A 17,585-nucleotide genomic window follows, 5' to 3' on the forward strand; every position below is an offset into this window, starting at 1 on the left:
ACACACACACACACACACACACACACACACACACACAAACACACACACTGCCTATATTGAGAGAGTGACAGACAGATACCAAAACAAATGGAAACATAAGGAGACATGCAACAAAGAAATATGTATTAAGTTATAAAGTTACACCACTACCCAGATATCTAGTTTATACAGGGGAGACAAAGCAGATGTTCTTATTAAAATTCATATCTAATTTTTCTTTTGTCAGTGTAAAACAAATTGTGTAGCTGACACATGCTACTAGACAGATTCCTGTTTTTGTCCCTTTATTAAAATTGATCGATTAAAATAGAGCTTATTTACATTTCAGTTTGACATACATTTCTAAAGAGTTCAGGAACATTTTCTTCTTTATTTCATTATAATAAACTGTGAACATTATTTAGAAAAAAAATACTGAGTATATAACTATCCAATAGTGAAATCCCAAGCAAAGGCAATAATTTAGTTAGCAACTGACAATGAACAAATAAATCAGAAGAAAACTGGAAAATGTAGTAGAAGAAAATATGTATCTCTCTCTCTCTCTCTCTCTCTATATATATATATATATATATGTATGTATATATATATATATATATATATATATATATATATATATACTGTCCACTGTAATTTATATAAATATCAGGAATCATAGACAGCTAAAAAAGTAAAATCATTTTAAACTGTAAGTTATTCAAAAGTCAGTAAAATATCCATTATCTAATTACAACCTGTAAGTAATAATAATGTCTAGAGTGAATTGTTGAATAGCTACTGCTTTAGAGAAGATGAAAATAATTTTATCCACATATCACAGAAAACAATCAGCTTGCATATATATATATATATATATATATATATGTATATATATATATATGTATATACATATATATATATATAGATATATATATATATATATATATATATATATATATATATATATATATATATCTATATCTATATATAATACTTCATATTACCTATAGAAATGGTAATAATATTGTCATTCTATATCTGAAATTTGTATTGACCCCTTTTATATTATTCTTTCAAATAAATATGGTGCTTAGCAGGATAAAGATCAATGTTTAACTCTTACTTACGTGTTCTTTTCATGTACCGTTGCAATGTTAGCTGCTTATATTAATATATCTCAATATAAAACAAATATATTATTAAAGGGTCCTTAAATGCTTAAATGGCTTTATCTGTTTTTTTTTTTTTTTTTTTTTTCAGCTTGGCTGCTTTATTCTTCTGCATATTGAATGGTAATCATTAAATATCCCAGATCCTTGCAGAAATATATTTTCTATTTCACATATATGGCTTTGTAGTATCTCAGGTCTGTACTACATTCTCAAGCCTATATTATAATATTAGCTTCATATCTCAAAACATAGCTGACTCAGCTTACTAAACTGCAAAGAAACTACACAGAAATTGTACTAATATATATATATATATATATATATATATATATATATATATATATATATATATATATATACACACACACACACACACACACACACACACACACACACACACACACACACACACATAACATTATTCATTCTATTTGTTATGGATGGAATTTTTTTAGCATATGTAGAATAGATGCTTTATTCAATTTGCTAGATAATAGCACTTTTGTGTAGAAAACAAACGTGAAAAAGCTTTGCAATTGCATTTACTTTAATGCAGTAGAAACAAATATAGCTATTGACAATAACATACAAGTTTAGATTTAACTGCAGCCTCCCAGTTTAACCTTCTAGCAGATTCTGGTATTATTAGTTAAAAGTCCACAGATCATTAACTGTTTTACATGATACAGAATAAAATCCCTGTATAACATATAATAACATTTCCAGAAAGTACTTTCACACTGCACATGCACCTCAAAGTTTTAGAGGTGTATTTCCATCTTAGGAACTATAAAGTTCTTCTGTACAATTCCTTCACAATAAAATATTTCACTAAGATACCCCCTTAAGGCAGAATAATTAATTTGGGTACTGCAAACCAGTATAAATTTTATTCACAATCCTTCATAATGCATTGTTTCCTTATACATTCAATTTATATTTACATAGCTGATCTGTGCAATTATTACATTTTAATGATCCCTAAAGTAAAGTGACTATAAAGGAGAATCCATTTGCACTGACTGGTTTAATGCATTCGAAAGAGTCTTAATTCTTATTATATTTCCTCGATTAAGGTAGATACAAAGAATATGAAGGAATGTGCAAGGTTATGATCAAGAGATGACGTTACTGAATCTAGTATATGCTGTCTTATGATTAAGATGGAGTACAAAAGGACAATATGCTAAAAGTGCACATTGTGACTATGGTTTATTATGGCAAGGTTCCTGGGCAGACTTGAAGCTATTTCAGAAACATATACACATTTTCTTGTAAATCAGAACATTATGGAAGTTCTAGATGCTTTGTTAACCTGACAATATTTGAAGGATTGTATGTATAACTGAAACATGTTCTTATATTTGTACACCATTCATATTTTTTTTTTACTTTCAGTCTGTGATGAGGAACAGAATATATTCAGATATAAATCTATGTTTAAGTTCCAAAATGGTTCATTTGGTAAAGGAAGTGTATATGTGTGTGTGTGTGTTCATTTTGTTCTGTACATGTACATGTATGCGTATATATGTGTTTGTATTGTGTGTGGTTGAGTGTTTGTATATAACAAAGTAATCTCTCTTTCAAACCTTGTTTTTCAATTACTCATCTTCTTAGTACATGGAGTAGAAGATAGAGCTTAGTCCTTGATATTCCCTCTTAGCTTAACAATAAACATAAAACCTTGCTCCACAAATGGCACATGGATGGCTTAATTCTTTGCTGTCCCTAATTTTGGTTACAACAATTTCTCCATCTCTCTCTAAAAAAACTTCACATTTTTAAAAACAGTAGGTGGATTATAATCAATTAATACTGACAGTTATTACAGTTACTGACTTCTTTTACTTCAGAAAAGAATATTAATTACATTTTCTTTCTCTATCAACTTTCTAATTTGATTGTGCCAGTATTTTAAAAGTGCCCCAAATGCCAAGACTTTTTTCCAAACATAGTTTTGCTTTTTCCCTAATTTTGGATTTAAAAGGTTGAGAGTTGTGATAGATAAGAAGACTGCAGACAGCATTCAATAGAAAAATGTCAGTTTCATGTGCAGGTGTAAGGGTGATATAAAAATCTGCTAACTGTATGCAATTCAGAAGCTGAAAGAATTAAACTGCATTCACCATTTTGCCTCTGCAAATGAAAAATTATAGGAGACTGGAATCAGCTTGTTTCATATATTTTATATATGTTTGGTAACTTAGGTAATAGCTTTAATGAAACCACCATCAACTGACCAATCACAGTCTTCAGAGTTAAGACAGCAGTCCACTTTGACTTTATTACTTAGGTTTCTGGCTCTTTGTCTGTCACAAATTGTTCACAGATCCATGCTGTGTAGAGAGACTGAAGTACTGTGACCACCTGTGTAGAAACACTGGCAGCTTGCACCCATTCCACATATTAAATTCTTAATATTAGAACGAATGCTTATGTTTCTATAAATATAACTATATAAGCTAGAGAGAGGTAAATATTCAATGCTTCTACATGCATTTTTCAGAGGGAGTCAGTAGCTTCCTTGGTAAATAATATTCCTGCTTCTTCAGAAAAAAAGTGTCTATTTTAATGTCTTCCATGGCAATTATGTACAAAAATATGAAATGTTCATCCAATTTAAGAGTAATAGGAAGCTTTATTAAATCAACTGCTAAAATGCAAGTTGTCAGGATTTTTTAGGAAGTCAAGATTTCTGTGGCAGATGTTTTGCTGTTCGTCTGTCAAGTCATTATTAGAAAAGCTGACACCTTGTTAGCATAAATAACTACCAGAAATCATGAAGGGAAAAAATCATCACTGTTGTAGGCATTCTAATATTTTGATAGTATGTAACAATGGGTGCATAACTAAATTATTTGTAAAATATTGCCTGTTATTGTAAACTGCAGTCGACAACTTCAAATAGTCAGAAATAAATCAGGGATCCAACTCTAAAATGGCTCCACCTTTGGGAAATCCAGCTTATGTGCATGCGTGTCTGTCTGTGTGTATCTTTGGGTATGTGTCTAGCACCATGTTAACCTAATTCTCTGTGTACAGCTGTGATCCCTCATGTTCACAATCAGTTTGGCATTAAATATGAACCTACACCTTGAAATAACACATATGTACATCGGGTCCACTCAGACTCATTTCCATACCAAATGTTGAGTTTTGTGGTACTCACTGGAAATATAAAACACATTGAATAGACATGCATATATGAAGTTGAAAGACTGAGGTTCAGTCCTACCAACATGCATCCTTGAATGAGAGACTACAGGGCATACTTCACAAAATGAGAAAGTGTGTTCCACGTAGTTCCTCATCCCTTAAGAAAAGTGCTGCAGTTTGTGTGTGTGTGTGTGTTTGTGTGTGTGTGTGTGTGTGTGTGTGTGTGTGTGCGTGTGTGTGTGTGTGTGTGTGTGTGTGTGTGTTGTACATTTGTTTATATGAGACTAAACATAAAACTCACATCTTCATCTGGAATCATTATTTTAACTTTTTTAGGAAGTCAAACATTAAAGATAAGTTTTAAAGATTATTTTCTCCACCATTGTATACATGATTTATTAATTACATGTAAATTACTGCACATGGTTTACAAAGCTTTCTACTACTAAATATAAATGTCTTGATCACAGTCTATTATTGCAATGTTTCTGATAGCTCCCTCTGTGTCAGTGCATGTGTGTGTATATTTTGTTTTTTTGATTGCTATATAGTTATGTATATATATATATATATATATATATATATATATATATATATATATATATATATACATGTGTGTGTGTGTGTGTTTTGCTTTTGCTTTAAGTACAAGATTTCAAAGTTGCAAATTCTTCAATATTTTGACAGTATGTCATAACAGATATATCTATTTAAGTAAACATTTTTATCTGTGCAAATGTGTAACAATATTGTTACAAATGGCAGAAACTAAATGAATATGTTCAAATGAAAATCAAAGATAGCTATTTCAAAATGGCTGCAACTCTCAGAAATTCAGCCTGCAAGTGCGTGGCTTCATGAAAGAGTAAGATTGTTTTGCCCTGACATAGTTTCAATATAATTAGGAAAGATGGTGAGCTTCATTTCTGCTGTTAAAAAAATTTCACTGAAATACCATTAGGCATGAGCATTAGTAAAGTTCAGAAAGATGCAATCAGCAAAATATTCTCCTCAACATGGTTGGATAAAATAAGATTTATACAAATGCAATGCAGTTGTGATATGAATGAGTTTTAATCGTATCTAAAGTCTCTGAATGAGAAACTGCAATGTACAATTGGCAGAAATGATAATGAGACAGGAGACTATGACATACATGCCCCGAAGCACTGCTGCATTCCCATGAAAATGATAATATGGCTAACATGAACTAGGTGTACCTTTAGGAGCTGTGTAGGAAATAACATAACTCACCTTCATTAGTCAGGTTTTTCAAGTACGTTACACATATTAAATCAGATCACAGATAATGTTTTCCAAGAGTATGGCATATGCTAAAGAATAGTTGAGGAACTGTCTCAGTTTATTTCCAATGACTACTAAACGTGGAAAAAGTTATTTGTATTTTACGGCATGCGTGTGTGTCTACTTCAGCATTTACCAAAATATATACTTGTATAAGAATGAAGGAGATCCATATTATCTGATAAATCGCAGAATGTGATACCTTATGAACAGCTATGATCAGTAAAGCATTGAAAACATTGTATTCCTTTTAGTGGAAGACTAAAATCATAAACATATTTAATCTTTTCTTTGTGTTTGTTCAGGTAAATCCAGCTTCTCAAGAATTGATGTGATTATGCAGTTTTTAATTGAACAATTCAGCAGTTTATTTATGTAGAATGCATTCATGGTTTCTTTTTATTCAGTTAATCTATGTGTCTGTATATCCTAAGTGAGAATTTAATAAAGATGTTTCAAAAATAGAAAACACACAGTAACAAACTACTAACCTCTAGGGATGATATAAACTAATATTTGAGCAGAATTGTATAGTACAAACTCAGTTTTAATTCTGGTAACTAGGTTAAAGTGCATTACACTGATTATACTATTGTTCTATTTTCAAAACCAGTTTTAATTATGATAATTAGCCAATGATATATTACTCTGGTTGTACTACTGTGCTTTTATATAGAAACAAAAAAGTACACAATTAGCATTATATTTTCAAGTCTATAATCCTCTGTTCTACATACATATGGTTCATCTGCTACAGTATTGAAATACTGCTGTGTTTTTTTTTTCTCAGCTTAGCATTCCTCCCCTTACATTCATTGATTTTATTGGGGAATTTAAGGGTACATACATTATTATGTAAGTGTACAAAAAAATTACATTTTACTAACTCGGAAGACCTTCTGCTGTAAAAATATTGAGCTGTTAGTCTTCATCTTACCCTCTGTTAATGATTTTTAAAATCTGTTGCTATTACTTTTTAATCTCCTGACTTTAGAGGTATGTCAACTGAAATGACAAATGTTAAACATTGTGAAATTAATACCCTGTAAAAGAAAGGATACTGTCAAAAGTATTAGACATAAGAAACTGTTACCTGCAAATTATTGTTAAGGGCAGCACACATAACTGTCATTTACCCAGGCATTTTTTCCCAGAAATTACTGCTTTTATGAATAATATTACATTCACTTTTAGGTTTTAGAAGAATTTATTGCAAGACTCGGAGTAACAATTGATGAAAATGGGATTGTAGAAGACTTGCCCTTAGAGCTTAACAAGTGGTCATTTGAAAGTATGTATAGCAAGCTGTGTTATATCATTGGTAGTATGTATGTGTGCAATAGATGCATACATGTAGATATAGAGCTATCAAGATGCTTAGACATAGATCATTTATTGTGTATATGTGTGAAGTAATTTATTGACATTTCATTTTTCCGCAGCAATCTCCATGATACTTTACAACAAGAAATTTGGACTCCTGCATAAGTCGTTTGATGATGAAGTGTCAACTTTTATTAATGCTGCAAAAAATGTAATCAACTTTTTCTGTTAAAATACCTGTATAGCACTGGAACAGATATGATTGTGTGCAAGAAGTATATGTTGTTAGAATTATTCTAAGAACATTAAATGAATGGCACATTTTTGTATTTTTACATCTGTTATTTTACTGCATTTTGTGACATTGCTCTGTATAGATAAGGCATGAGTGATATGCTACAATTATTATGTAGCTATAATAATGTGCATTATCACTCTGACTAGAACTTCACCCATACATTGCGAAAAAATTAATCTCCCAAATCTTGTATATTGGTACAGATGATGCAAAGCTTTATTTAGCTGTTAGGCACTCTCTGCATGCCATATATTTTATCTCAATTCCCTCATCAGTCTTGGAAAGTTTTATCAAATGCACATAAATGCAATTTTGAATCTCAGACTACTTTGTCACTACTTAAACATGAACACAGTTTGTATTTAGTGTTACAATTCATATTTGCTGTGGTCATTATCCTATAAATTTCACTGTACCTTTAGAAGTCTATGACCCACTCTTTATGACAACACATAGAAAAGTATACTCCCTACTGTTCTATACAGTGGCGTCCACCCTGACTCTCTATCCTGTCTTCCCCTTTATCGCAGTCCTGCTGACTTTTTTACTCTGTCATAACTCTAAGATTATTCAGGTAAACTCCTACAGCACTGCTTTTTTTAATATACACTTGCTACCTGTATTACACCTGTTTTAAATAAAAGTGCAGCACTTATACGAAAAACTATACAAGGGACACTACAGAAACACTGATAAGTTATACAAGTATTATGAGCAGTATTAAATTAATAATAATAGAGCTATAGTTATAATATTCTTGGACCCATGCAGAAGAAGAAGAAGAAAAAGACCGTAAAGCAGACTCATATTGTCTCAGAAAACACCACAGCACCATAAGGTTTTATTATTGCTGAATGTGTTTCAGCCCTCTTACATATCATTACAAAAGTAGCATTGTGAAAATTACAATGCACTGATGCTTGCTATCCTGTGACTACGCATATCCTTACTGAATGTTAAAACTAATGAAATAGTGATTCTTCAAAAAATGGGTGAGCAGCACTGTTTACACAAGACAGCTAATAACCAAATAAGGCAGTATAGCAGGGATTACCCCAGTGCTAATAACGAAATAAGGCACTATATCAGGGATTACCCCAGTGCTAATAACAAAATATCAGGGATCACCCCAGTCTTCATTCTAGCATTCATCAGCTTATAATGTAACTGTTATATATTCATACACATAATGCTAAAATTGCTTCCTTCTGTCATATTTGCCAGGTTTATTAATACATTGCTATACCAAGATTTGTTCCTTGATATCACAGATTGCATAAAAAAAACATTTGTTTTATACTGTCAACAACAAAATCACATTTTTATGCTGAATTCTGCACATGTACTAAGCATCTTTAATTTCTGAGTCAGCCTTGAATCAACTTTCTTAATAGAAGTACATTTTTATTAATCTTTCTAGCTGAAGGCATTTCTTTGACTGCTTTATTTGTAAATATTTATATTTACTGAGGGATTTTTAGTTATATGTTGCATCCATTTCTGTAATAAATGCACACAAAAGTGGAAAATAGTGTTATTTTAATCATTTGTCTCTCATAAATGTTTTCAAATGTCCATCAAATGTTCTTACTTTAGAAACCTTGAAATTTAAATGCTTTCTATTCAGCTCTCTTCTCCTTTCTTCTGTGATCTGTTCATACTTTTACTGTATCCTGTACATGTATTTGTTTTATTTATGTTATTTGCATTGTCTTCCTTAACATGTGTTTCCAGATCACAATTGTTTCACTAAGAAATGTGCAACAAAGGTCACAGGTGCTCTGCCTGCAGTTGTTTTTTTTTTTCACATAGCACTTCAAAGCTCCTAGCATATCTTTAAATCACCAGATGTAAATGGATCGGTAGAATTATTTCCATATACCCTGTGCCTTATTTTGACATGCATCTCAACTGTTTATACTTACCACTGGCAATTCACTAGTCAGCCACAGAATATACTGTACTACTGCTGATGTTGTTATACTGACATATTCTCCAAAACATAGACTTAAATCATGTGAACTTATCCTGGATAAAGAAAACAGAATAGAGGAGAGACACACATTAATTTTTATGTGCCTTAGAGATTCCCATTGTTGTAATAACCTATATGTGCAATTTTACTAATGTATTTACATCTGTTTCACTGGTAACTTTCTAGACCTCCAAGGTGGTCGATTCATTGTTAAAATATTTATAAGTATAGATGTTCAGTATGAAAGTAAACCAAGTTATCTTTTTATTAGTATTTTAATTATGGTTTTATTCATAAGTCTAATTTATAATTGTAATGCCAAAACCTGCTGGTATTTATGGAGATGCACCATAATATAACTTCATAAAATAATGTACTACATAAAAATGAAAACTTATTTCTATTTCTTTTGTAAATAATACTATTGTATTAGAAGAAAACATAAATACAACTTAATCCATGTAATCAATAATAAGCAACATCTCTATTATTCACATTTAGTTTTCATTAAAATATAGAGCATTGCTACTTTTTTTGCAGGTATCAGAATGCTTGGGACCCTTAATGGTAACACCTGTCAGTCTTCACAAACAGCTGAATACAAAACCCTGGAGAGAGCATACAAAAGCCTGGGATCATATATTTAAAATGGGTATAAGTATTAATTTATTGAAACTTTGAAAATTGTATGCTACAGTACCATCGTTTATTAATTTGTGTTGAAACCTTTATGCTACAGCTGCAATTTTGTGTCACTCATTCAATGATTTATATTGTTGCAACCACATGCAATACTTTGAAAAGCTTCGTCTAAAAGTAGATGATGACTCAAACAGTTTGCAAATTAAATGCTCAAAAATCTCACAGAAAGGTACAGGTAGTAAAAATAAATCAACATTACCTTTTTCTTTTCTGTGTGAAATAATACTATTGTAGATAGAGATTAAAATGACAGCCCACTATGTAGATCTTTACTCTATACTGATTGTTCAGATTATACTATTGTACATTTTTCTCATTGTATCTATCTATATGTTTTGTATGTACTTTTCTTTGTAATTCAATTTTGTAATTCAGACTGTTAATGTCTTGTACTGTGAAGTTTTTCTACCTGGGCTGCCACTGAAAATGGGTTTTGTATTGCACAGTGGACTTTCCCAATTAGAAAACTATGCAAATAAATAAATAAATACAATCATAACAGTTACATTGCATAACATTCCAGAAATGTAGTGTTAGATAATTTAGAGTAAATTGTTGTCAGAAATGACAAATATACCATTGACTATTTTTTACTAACTTTGTAGTTTAAATTTATAAAAGTATAAATGCTTCGATCATAAAAATATTAAGTATGAATAACCTATTGGCTCTTAAAACAAAATCAATAGATCAAGAACAGAAGGGTAAACACTACAAAGACCATATTAAGATTCTCCATCTGGGAAATACAGTATTATATAATTTTAAGAAGCTGTAGTTTTATTATTCTACAACCCACTAAGTTAACAGAAAAGCAGCAATGGGAAATATTTTGAGATATTATGTTTTAGTACAGTTTTCAAGCATGGCTAATAAGGAGAATATTTCTCTGATAAAACAATATAGCCAAAGGTACCTCAGCAAAGACATAGTCTGGAAATCAAAAGTAATAATAAATGTCCATATGTTTTCTTTACTCTATATTCCTGCACAGAAAACAGACTATTTAAGCTGTGGAAATGAATCATTGTCTAAGCCTAACTGATCAGACTGAGGTCTCATAAAATATCAATGCATGTCTGGCCTATCTATAAGCATGACTTTTAATAACAAATAAATGATCTACCTTCCATGTTAATTTGTAGTTATTACTAAAACAAGTATAAATGAAAATAGTTGCCCATCTGTGACTTCACAATTTTTCTTTCACTCAGTTACCCTAATTGTTTTGTTTCTTTACTAATATTTGTTGACCAAGTTATTTATACTAGGACAATAGCTTATATTTTGTGGAGATGAACTGATATTCATGCCTGAATGTTGACATAATTTTGACAATATATAAGAAGAAAACCCCTAATCCTCTGGACAATTGCCCAGGGATGTTTAATATTCTCACTAGCTGCAACTAGTTCAGTCAGAGAAGACTTTGATTCAACTTGTCATATGGAGGTCGATACCTCAGGAGTGCAGACCCCCTTACGTTACACTGCATAATCAACACAAGTGCATGAATTCTAGCATGTTGGCTAGTTTAGAAAAGTTATCTAGTTCCATTATTTATGACAATTCACATATTTGTTCTTCTATAAATGTCTTCAAAATAAAATGTACTGTAGTGTGATATATATATATATATAATTAGTACTGTTGCTACAATTACAATTACATAAAAGACACATTAAATATAAAATAAAAATGTTATCCATAGGTCATGAATTTCATTTCTTATAATGAAGCACATTTATTTTATATAATAAATCTGTAACAAGTTATGCTGTGTAACTATACAGAATTTGTAGTCAAGCTTAAAAATCTGCTCCCATACATTGCATAATTAAGTGCTAGTGTCATATCATTAAGCAATATAATAATGGCTTAATATCCACTACCAAGAATGGTTCCATAAGATAACTCTTCTTCTTCTTCTAGTTTAATTAGACACTTTGACACAGCAGTTATGAATACACAAAAGGTGCACTAAAATGCATAATTTTATCAATTTAGTCTAAAAGTGTATAATACAATATAGACTGCATCACTTACCAAAAATCAAAAGGATGATTAAAGTTTGTTAGAAGATGTTAGCAGCATTAATTTGTGATTATACCGAAGCAATTTACAGTGGAGGACTAATACAAACATGGGAGGCAGCTGCATTTTGCAGGAAATTGTTACAGTTTATAAAATGCTCACATTATGCAAAACTCCATCTTTTACATACTCCAAACTGAGTATCAGTCCACAGAAGTAAATACGTATTCCATAATTTGCACAGCTGTTTCTTTCAGGGTGACCAAGTAATGCTGTCTTAGGTAGAGAATCGCTTAGAGTCATGCCATGTGGAAATGAAAGATGTAAGAATCGAACTTAAGGTAGCAGAACATGTTCCATTTGTACCTCATAGCCTTACCCAAGTAAGTCACACTACTAGATGCTATTATAATCATCTGAAGTGAAGTACTCTACACAGAATACCTGATGTTCATTTCCTTTAATATATTTCAAATCTCAGAAAGATTAATTTGGAATCTGTGCTCTTAAACTGCATTTTCCTGTGTTCACACATTTTACTACCTCTCCTCAGCAAGGTAAGTCTATCATTCGGCATTTTCTTTTATGATAAAGTGATCAAATGTTATTATACAAAATATGCAACAGAAATAGCAAGAACTATTGGAATGAACCATCCTAATAAAATTGTTATATTGCAGAAAGATAGACAACACACATAAGAGAATATAGAAATAATCAGGATCAAACCTCATAACCATTCACCTTCTAGCTTTTTTATCATAAAACAATTTTTACATGTCTGAAGGCTTTTGAACCATTGTCAATCGCTGAAACATTTTCTTGTATACCAACAGATATTAAATATATATAATGATGTCTTTTATATAAGCTAATAACAATATGTGTTTTTTTTTACTTTTTGCAGTAAAGCACTGCATCAATGAAAGACTCGATAAACTACAGAAGACAAAAGATGATTTGTTAACTTTGATAAACGAAGAGGATAAACTGAGCAGAAAACAACTATATACTTCTTTTGGTGAACTTCATATCGGAGGTGTAGAAACAGTAAGTTTTTTATTATGTAGTATTCAGGTACAGTAATCTCATAAAATACACTAGTGTTCAAACAATGGTGCCTTATTAGTTTGTTTTAAAATCTAGCACAGCTATGTAAAAACAAAATAAAATATTGCTTTTTTGATGCTGTGTATTGCTGGTAGCTTCAGCTAATCTTCAAATATTTAGTTTTGAAAGTATTGTGGGCTATAGTAATAACTGTAGTGCCTTAAAATACAGATGAAATACAATTTTGTAAAATTCATATTGAAGACTTAAACCTGCTGAAATGTTAATTAATTGTATGTTGAAGTGCATCAGTTTGGATCCTGCTGTCAGCATGTTTTTTTTTTTTCTTTTTGGTAATACTCCCATTACTACTTCAGATTACCTAAAAATAACTATTACTTTCACTTTTAAACAACTACTATTTCATTTTGACAAATCATTAAAAAAAAGATACCGACTTTTATTTAGATAGACAAATGCACTTCTGCTTTAAATACCTCAGTAACAATGTTGAGCACATCACGTGCTTGCCTAAGTCTGGGGTAAAATTTTCATCACATGGTTTGGTGTGGCTAAGGGAAACAGAACTCTGTGAGGTATTTAACTCCAGCACTACACCCAAAGCAAATACTTCTTCTCCTATTAGCTTTATACTTCTTTTTGTATAATGGACTTATGAAAACCTATTTTACAGTCACTGATAGTCAGCCCAAGATCCACATAACTGTAGTATAACAGCATCTCTTGCATGTTTAAAATGTACTGTTTTTGGCCATGTTTCCCATTTAGAAGTGTTCTGATACAACAGTAAACTCTGTACTTATTTAATTCAGAACATATGTATCATAAACCATATATTTTCTCCCCGTTATATGTTTTCCATTATCAATAATCCTTTTTCCTTAGGTTATGACTTTAAAGACAATAGGATCAAATGCAGTAATGAATCTGTTTTATACTGTGTCAGTAAACTTCTCTTTGAATGTTGTAGAATACATACTAAACCACACCATTACTTGTCTCTTAGTTTGGAAGTTTCTCAGCTGACTTTCCAAGCCTCAGCTACAGAACAAGCTTTCCAAGTTTCTATTTCTTTTCATAATTTTGAGTGTTACAACCATAATATTCTATTCACAAGCTTTCCCCATAGGACATGTAGTCAAACAATGCTGCAGAACTGAGTTTCCTTCCACCAATATCTCATGTGTCGACGTGTTAGATATCGCCAAGTTCCATTATTTTTATTTTAATATTCATTTTACCAGTCTTTAACATCAAAAGTCTTTGCTCAGTTTTCAGAATTATGATATGCTTTCTGTCATTAATGATTTTTCCTGCAACTATATAGTCTGTTTATATTCCATTTCTAGATTTTGACTGCATCCTTCCAGCTCTCCAAAGACATTACTTTTTCAATACATTTTGTTAATATGTCTATGTAATGTTTATCTGAATTATGCTTGCAGGTGATATATAGAGTTAGTAATTATATCCTTTATTTCTGAAACTAATATATAAGTATAAATAATGCAATCTATATCGTTTTTTGTGCACTTGCAAGTAAGATATGCCATCTCAATGGTTTACAAAGCTATGTCCAAAGGTTGGAGGCAAAGACTAAAAAAAAAACAGAATCAGCATATGTAGTGGTCACTTACAAATTAGGAGGCAATTTTCTGACACACTTAAGCATCTCCAAACATGTTAGTAAGCATTGTTCTCTTTGGTTAAGTCATATATTCCATAATTTGCAGGCATTTGTCCTATATCCAGCACTTTCTCTAATAATCATTATGTGTAATGCCCACTGCCGTAGGAAGAGTCTGCAAACAATCCATTCAAGTCTGAGACAAACTTGGAGAATGGGCATTGGGAATAGAGTCTATTTTTAGACTAAAATAAAAAAAATTAAACATTCCACCATTAAGCACTCTTGAAACACAAGTGTTTATCCTTCTTGCAGTCCTGGGTGGCCACATATTAATTGGTAATGAGATCACTGTCTAACATTGCAATTTAGCTCTCATTTCACTGGGTTCTGCAGTGAAGGAAGCTCAAGTACTCACACTGCATATATGCTAATCAGATTTTTTTAAGTCAGGCAAACAAAAATTTGAAATGTCAAAGCTACAGTAATAATGTGTATATGTGTGTGTGTGTGTGTGTGTGTGTGTGTGTGTGTGTGTGTGTGTGTTTGTGTGCGTGTAATTGTATATACACACACACACACACACACACACACACACACATGTACATATATATGGAAATTGCAATTTTTATTGAATGATACTTTGGTCAACATCTGTTTAATTGACATAATCTGGTTGACTAAACCGATGGTTGCCACCTGTTAACAAAAGAAGCAAATTGGACAATTCCGAAGATTGAGGAATTGTTCCTTTCCCTGTGAATTGTGGAATATTCTATTTAGAATATAGGTGTGGCAGGGCAGCCCCCTAAACAGAGGATGCAGAGCAGAGGGGCTTGCCTCTCTTCATAAAACAATATTTTCTTTTGCTTTTTTAAGTCTTTGTATACACTGAGATTCATGCTTGACGCATATGCATAATGTTGATCATTTGGTGTTGACATTATGCACATCGATATTACTGCTGTTCAGCAAAGGTGAGTAAATCCACAAATATACAAATACATATACACAGACTTCTGATGTATACAATTAAGGGGATGGATGAAATTAGGCATATCTATAGTGTTACTTACAGAAAAAAATCTTCTGTTTTTGAGTTTTCAGTCAAATAGCACTTGTGAGTCTAGATTATCAGTTGCTTGGGAATATATATTATTTGCTAGTTCTTCTCTTTTACAGCATTTTCAATACTTTAAATATTGTATGGAAATCATCATCTGACAAAAGCTCTTAACATGAAATAGAGATTAAGAGGAAGTTCTTCACTGTGTCATCAATTCTTTTATAGACTGCAAATACTTTGTTGTGGGCCCTTTTTAATCTTTCCCGTAATCAGAATGTGCAAGAAAAACTCAACAAGGAGATACAGTCTGTTATACCATGTGGCCAAGGCGCTACTGCTGAAATGGTCAGAAAAATGCCATACCTTAAGGCATGCTTGAAGGAGTCATTAAGGTATACTGAGATTTTGTTTACATGCAGTTGATCTAAATTAACAATGTATGTATTTGTTACCTTACTTACATTAATTTTTAATGTAATATTTTTTTCCAAGACTTACCCCAACAGTTCCATTCACAAGTCGTACCCTGGATAAGGAAACTGTTGTTGGAGGGTATTTGATTCCTGAGAAAGTAAGTTGTTAGTGATATATATATATATATATACATATATATATATATATATATATATATATTTATATATTTTTCCTGGAAAAGTTTGCAACTGTAAATGTTCTTGTTAAATAAATACATTTTGTAGTACTTTTGAGGAAATTAGGTATGGATTCCTGGTGTGAGACAAGAAGTTTAACTGAATTTCTTGAGGGTATTTTTCTCCCAGAAAAGATGCACTCCTAATTTTTTTTTTAAACAAAAATACTTTTGTAGTCCTTTTATGGAAATTAGGCATGGTTTCTTGCAGTAAGAGAGAAACTTTAAATGAGTTTCTACAAAAAAAACTTTAGCATGTCTTGTTCATCAGAAAGTTAATAGAGCACTGTCATTTTAAATGCTATCCCAGAATCTTTTCAGTTGTACACTTTTTCTTCAACACTGCTAAATAACCTCAGTGTTTCACAAAGGGGAAATTACATGGCATGCAGCTATGGCTATTCTCTCTCACCGAGTTCTCATACATATGTATGTTCTGTCAGAAATGCTTTAGTACATGGAGACAGTGTCAGTTTTAATTCAAAATGGTTTATAAATTAAGTGGCTGAGAGATTACACAGAGCAAGTGCATTTAATAACCTTGGTTATACTGTGTTACTCTATTAGCACATAGATACCTTTATACTGCATTTGTATTTGTGGAAGCACTCTTTCAGTTTAACAGAGACAATGGGCAAGCAAGTTGTACATTTGCCTTCCATCCTATGGAGATAGAATACTGTAGGTTCTATCCTCACAAGGTACTTGAACTGATGTTTTAGCAATGACACTGCAGTGCAGGATTTAGTGGGTGCTGCATTATGTATTTGCTATCTTTCAGATAAGGCATTAAACCGACATTATGCCTGCCTGAATTTAGAGTAGTTCAGTCGGACTTAAAAGATCCTCTGACACTTACTTACCAGGAAAGTAGTGGATAGCTTCTGGTTATGATTGTTGTCTGATGGCATATTTTTCCCTGAGTTCTGTTGTTCTTCACTTGTAAAAAGAAAATAATACAGGCAATGCAAAAAGGGCATAACTGTGCATGGTGACTAATCCGAAAGGGGCATAACTGAATATGGTGACTAATGCTGTATCGAAAGTGCCCAAGTGATAACTCTCACAAAGGAACTGAAAGGTCTATAGTAAACTATTTAAAATATGCAAACTATTTCTTAGTTACTAATAGGACAATAGAAACTGAAGCAAATGCCTATGGCAAGAAGAAAATCCAGGTCAAGTTGGAACAGTACGATTAACTTCTTTGACAAATGAAATGGCA

The 17,585-nt window shown here is 31.7% G+C and overlaps 1 protein-coding gene across 1 annotated transcript in view; it reads left to right on the forward strand.

Moving 5' to 3' along the window:
• LOC122797723 (1,25-dihydroxyvitamin D(3) 24-hydroxylase, mitochondrial-like) overlaps positions 1-17,585 on the forward strand; it is a 199,638-nt gene that overhangs the window by 75,195 nt on the left and 106,858 nt on the right. Inside the window, exons 6-11 of the mRNA XM_044066253.1 lie at positions 6,810-6,906; positions 7,058-7,149; positions 9,752-9,863; positions 12,855-12,997; positions 15,937-16,103; positions 16,204-16,282. Coding sequence (XP_043922188.1) covers positions 6,810-6,906; positions 7,058-7,149; positions 9,752-9,863; positions 12,855-12,997; positions 15,937-16,103; positions 16,204-16,282 — 690 coding nt within the window. The remainder of the gene's footprint in view (positions 1-6,809; positions 6,907-7,057; positions 7,150-9,751; positions 9,864-12,854; positions 12,998-15,936; positions 16,104-16,203; positions 16,283-17,585) is intronic.

Source organism: Protopterus annectens, chromosome 3.part1 (assembly GCF_019279795.1).
Source record: "Protopterus annectens isolate FY-2018-M chromosome 3.part1, PAN1.0, whole genome shotgun sequence".
NCBI lineage: Eukaryota > Metazoa > Chordata > Ceratodontiformes > Protopteridae > Protopterus > Protopterus annectens.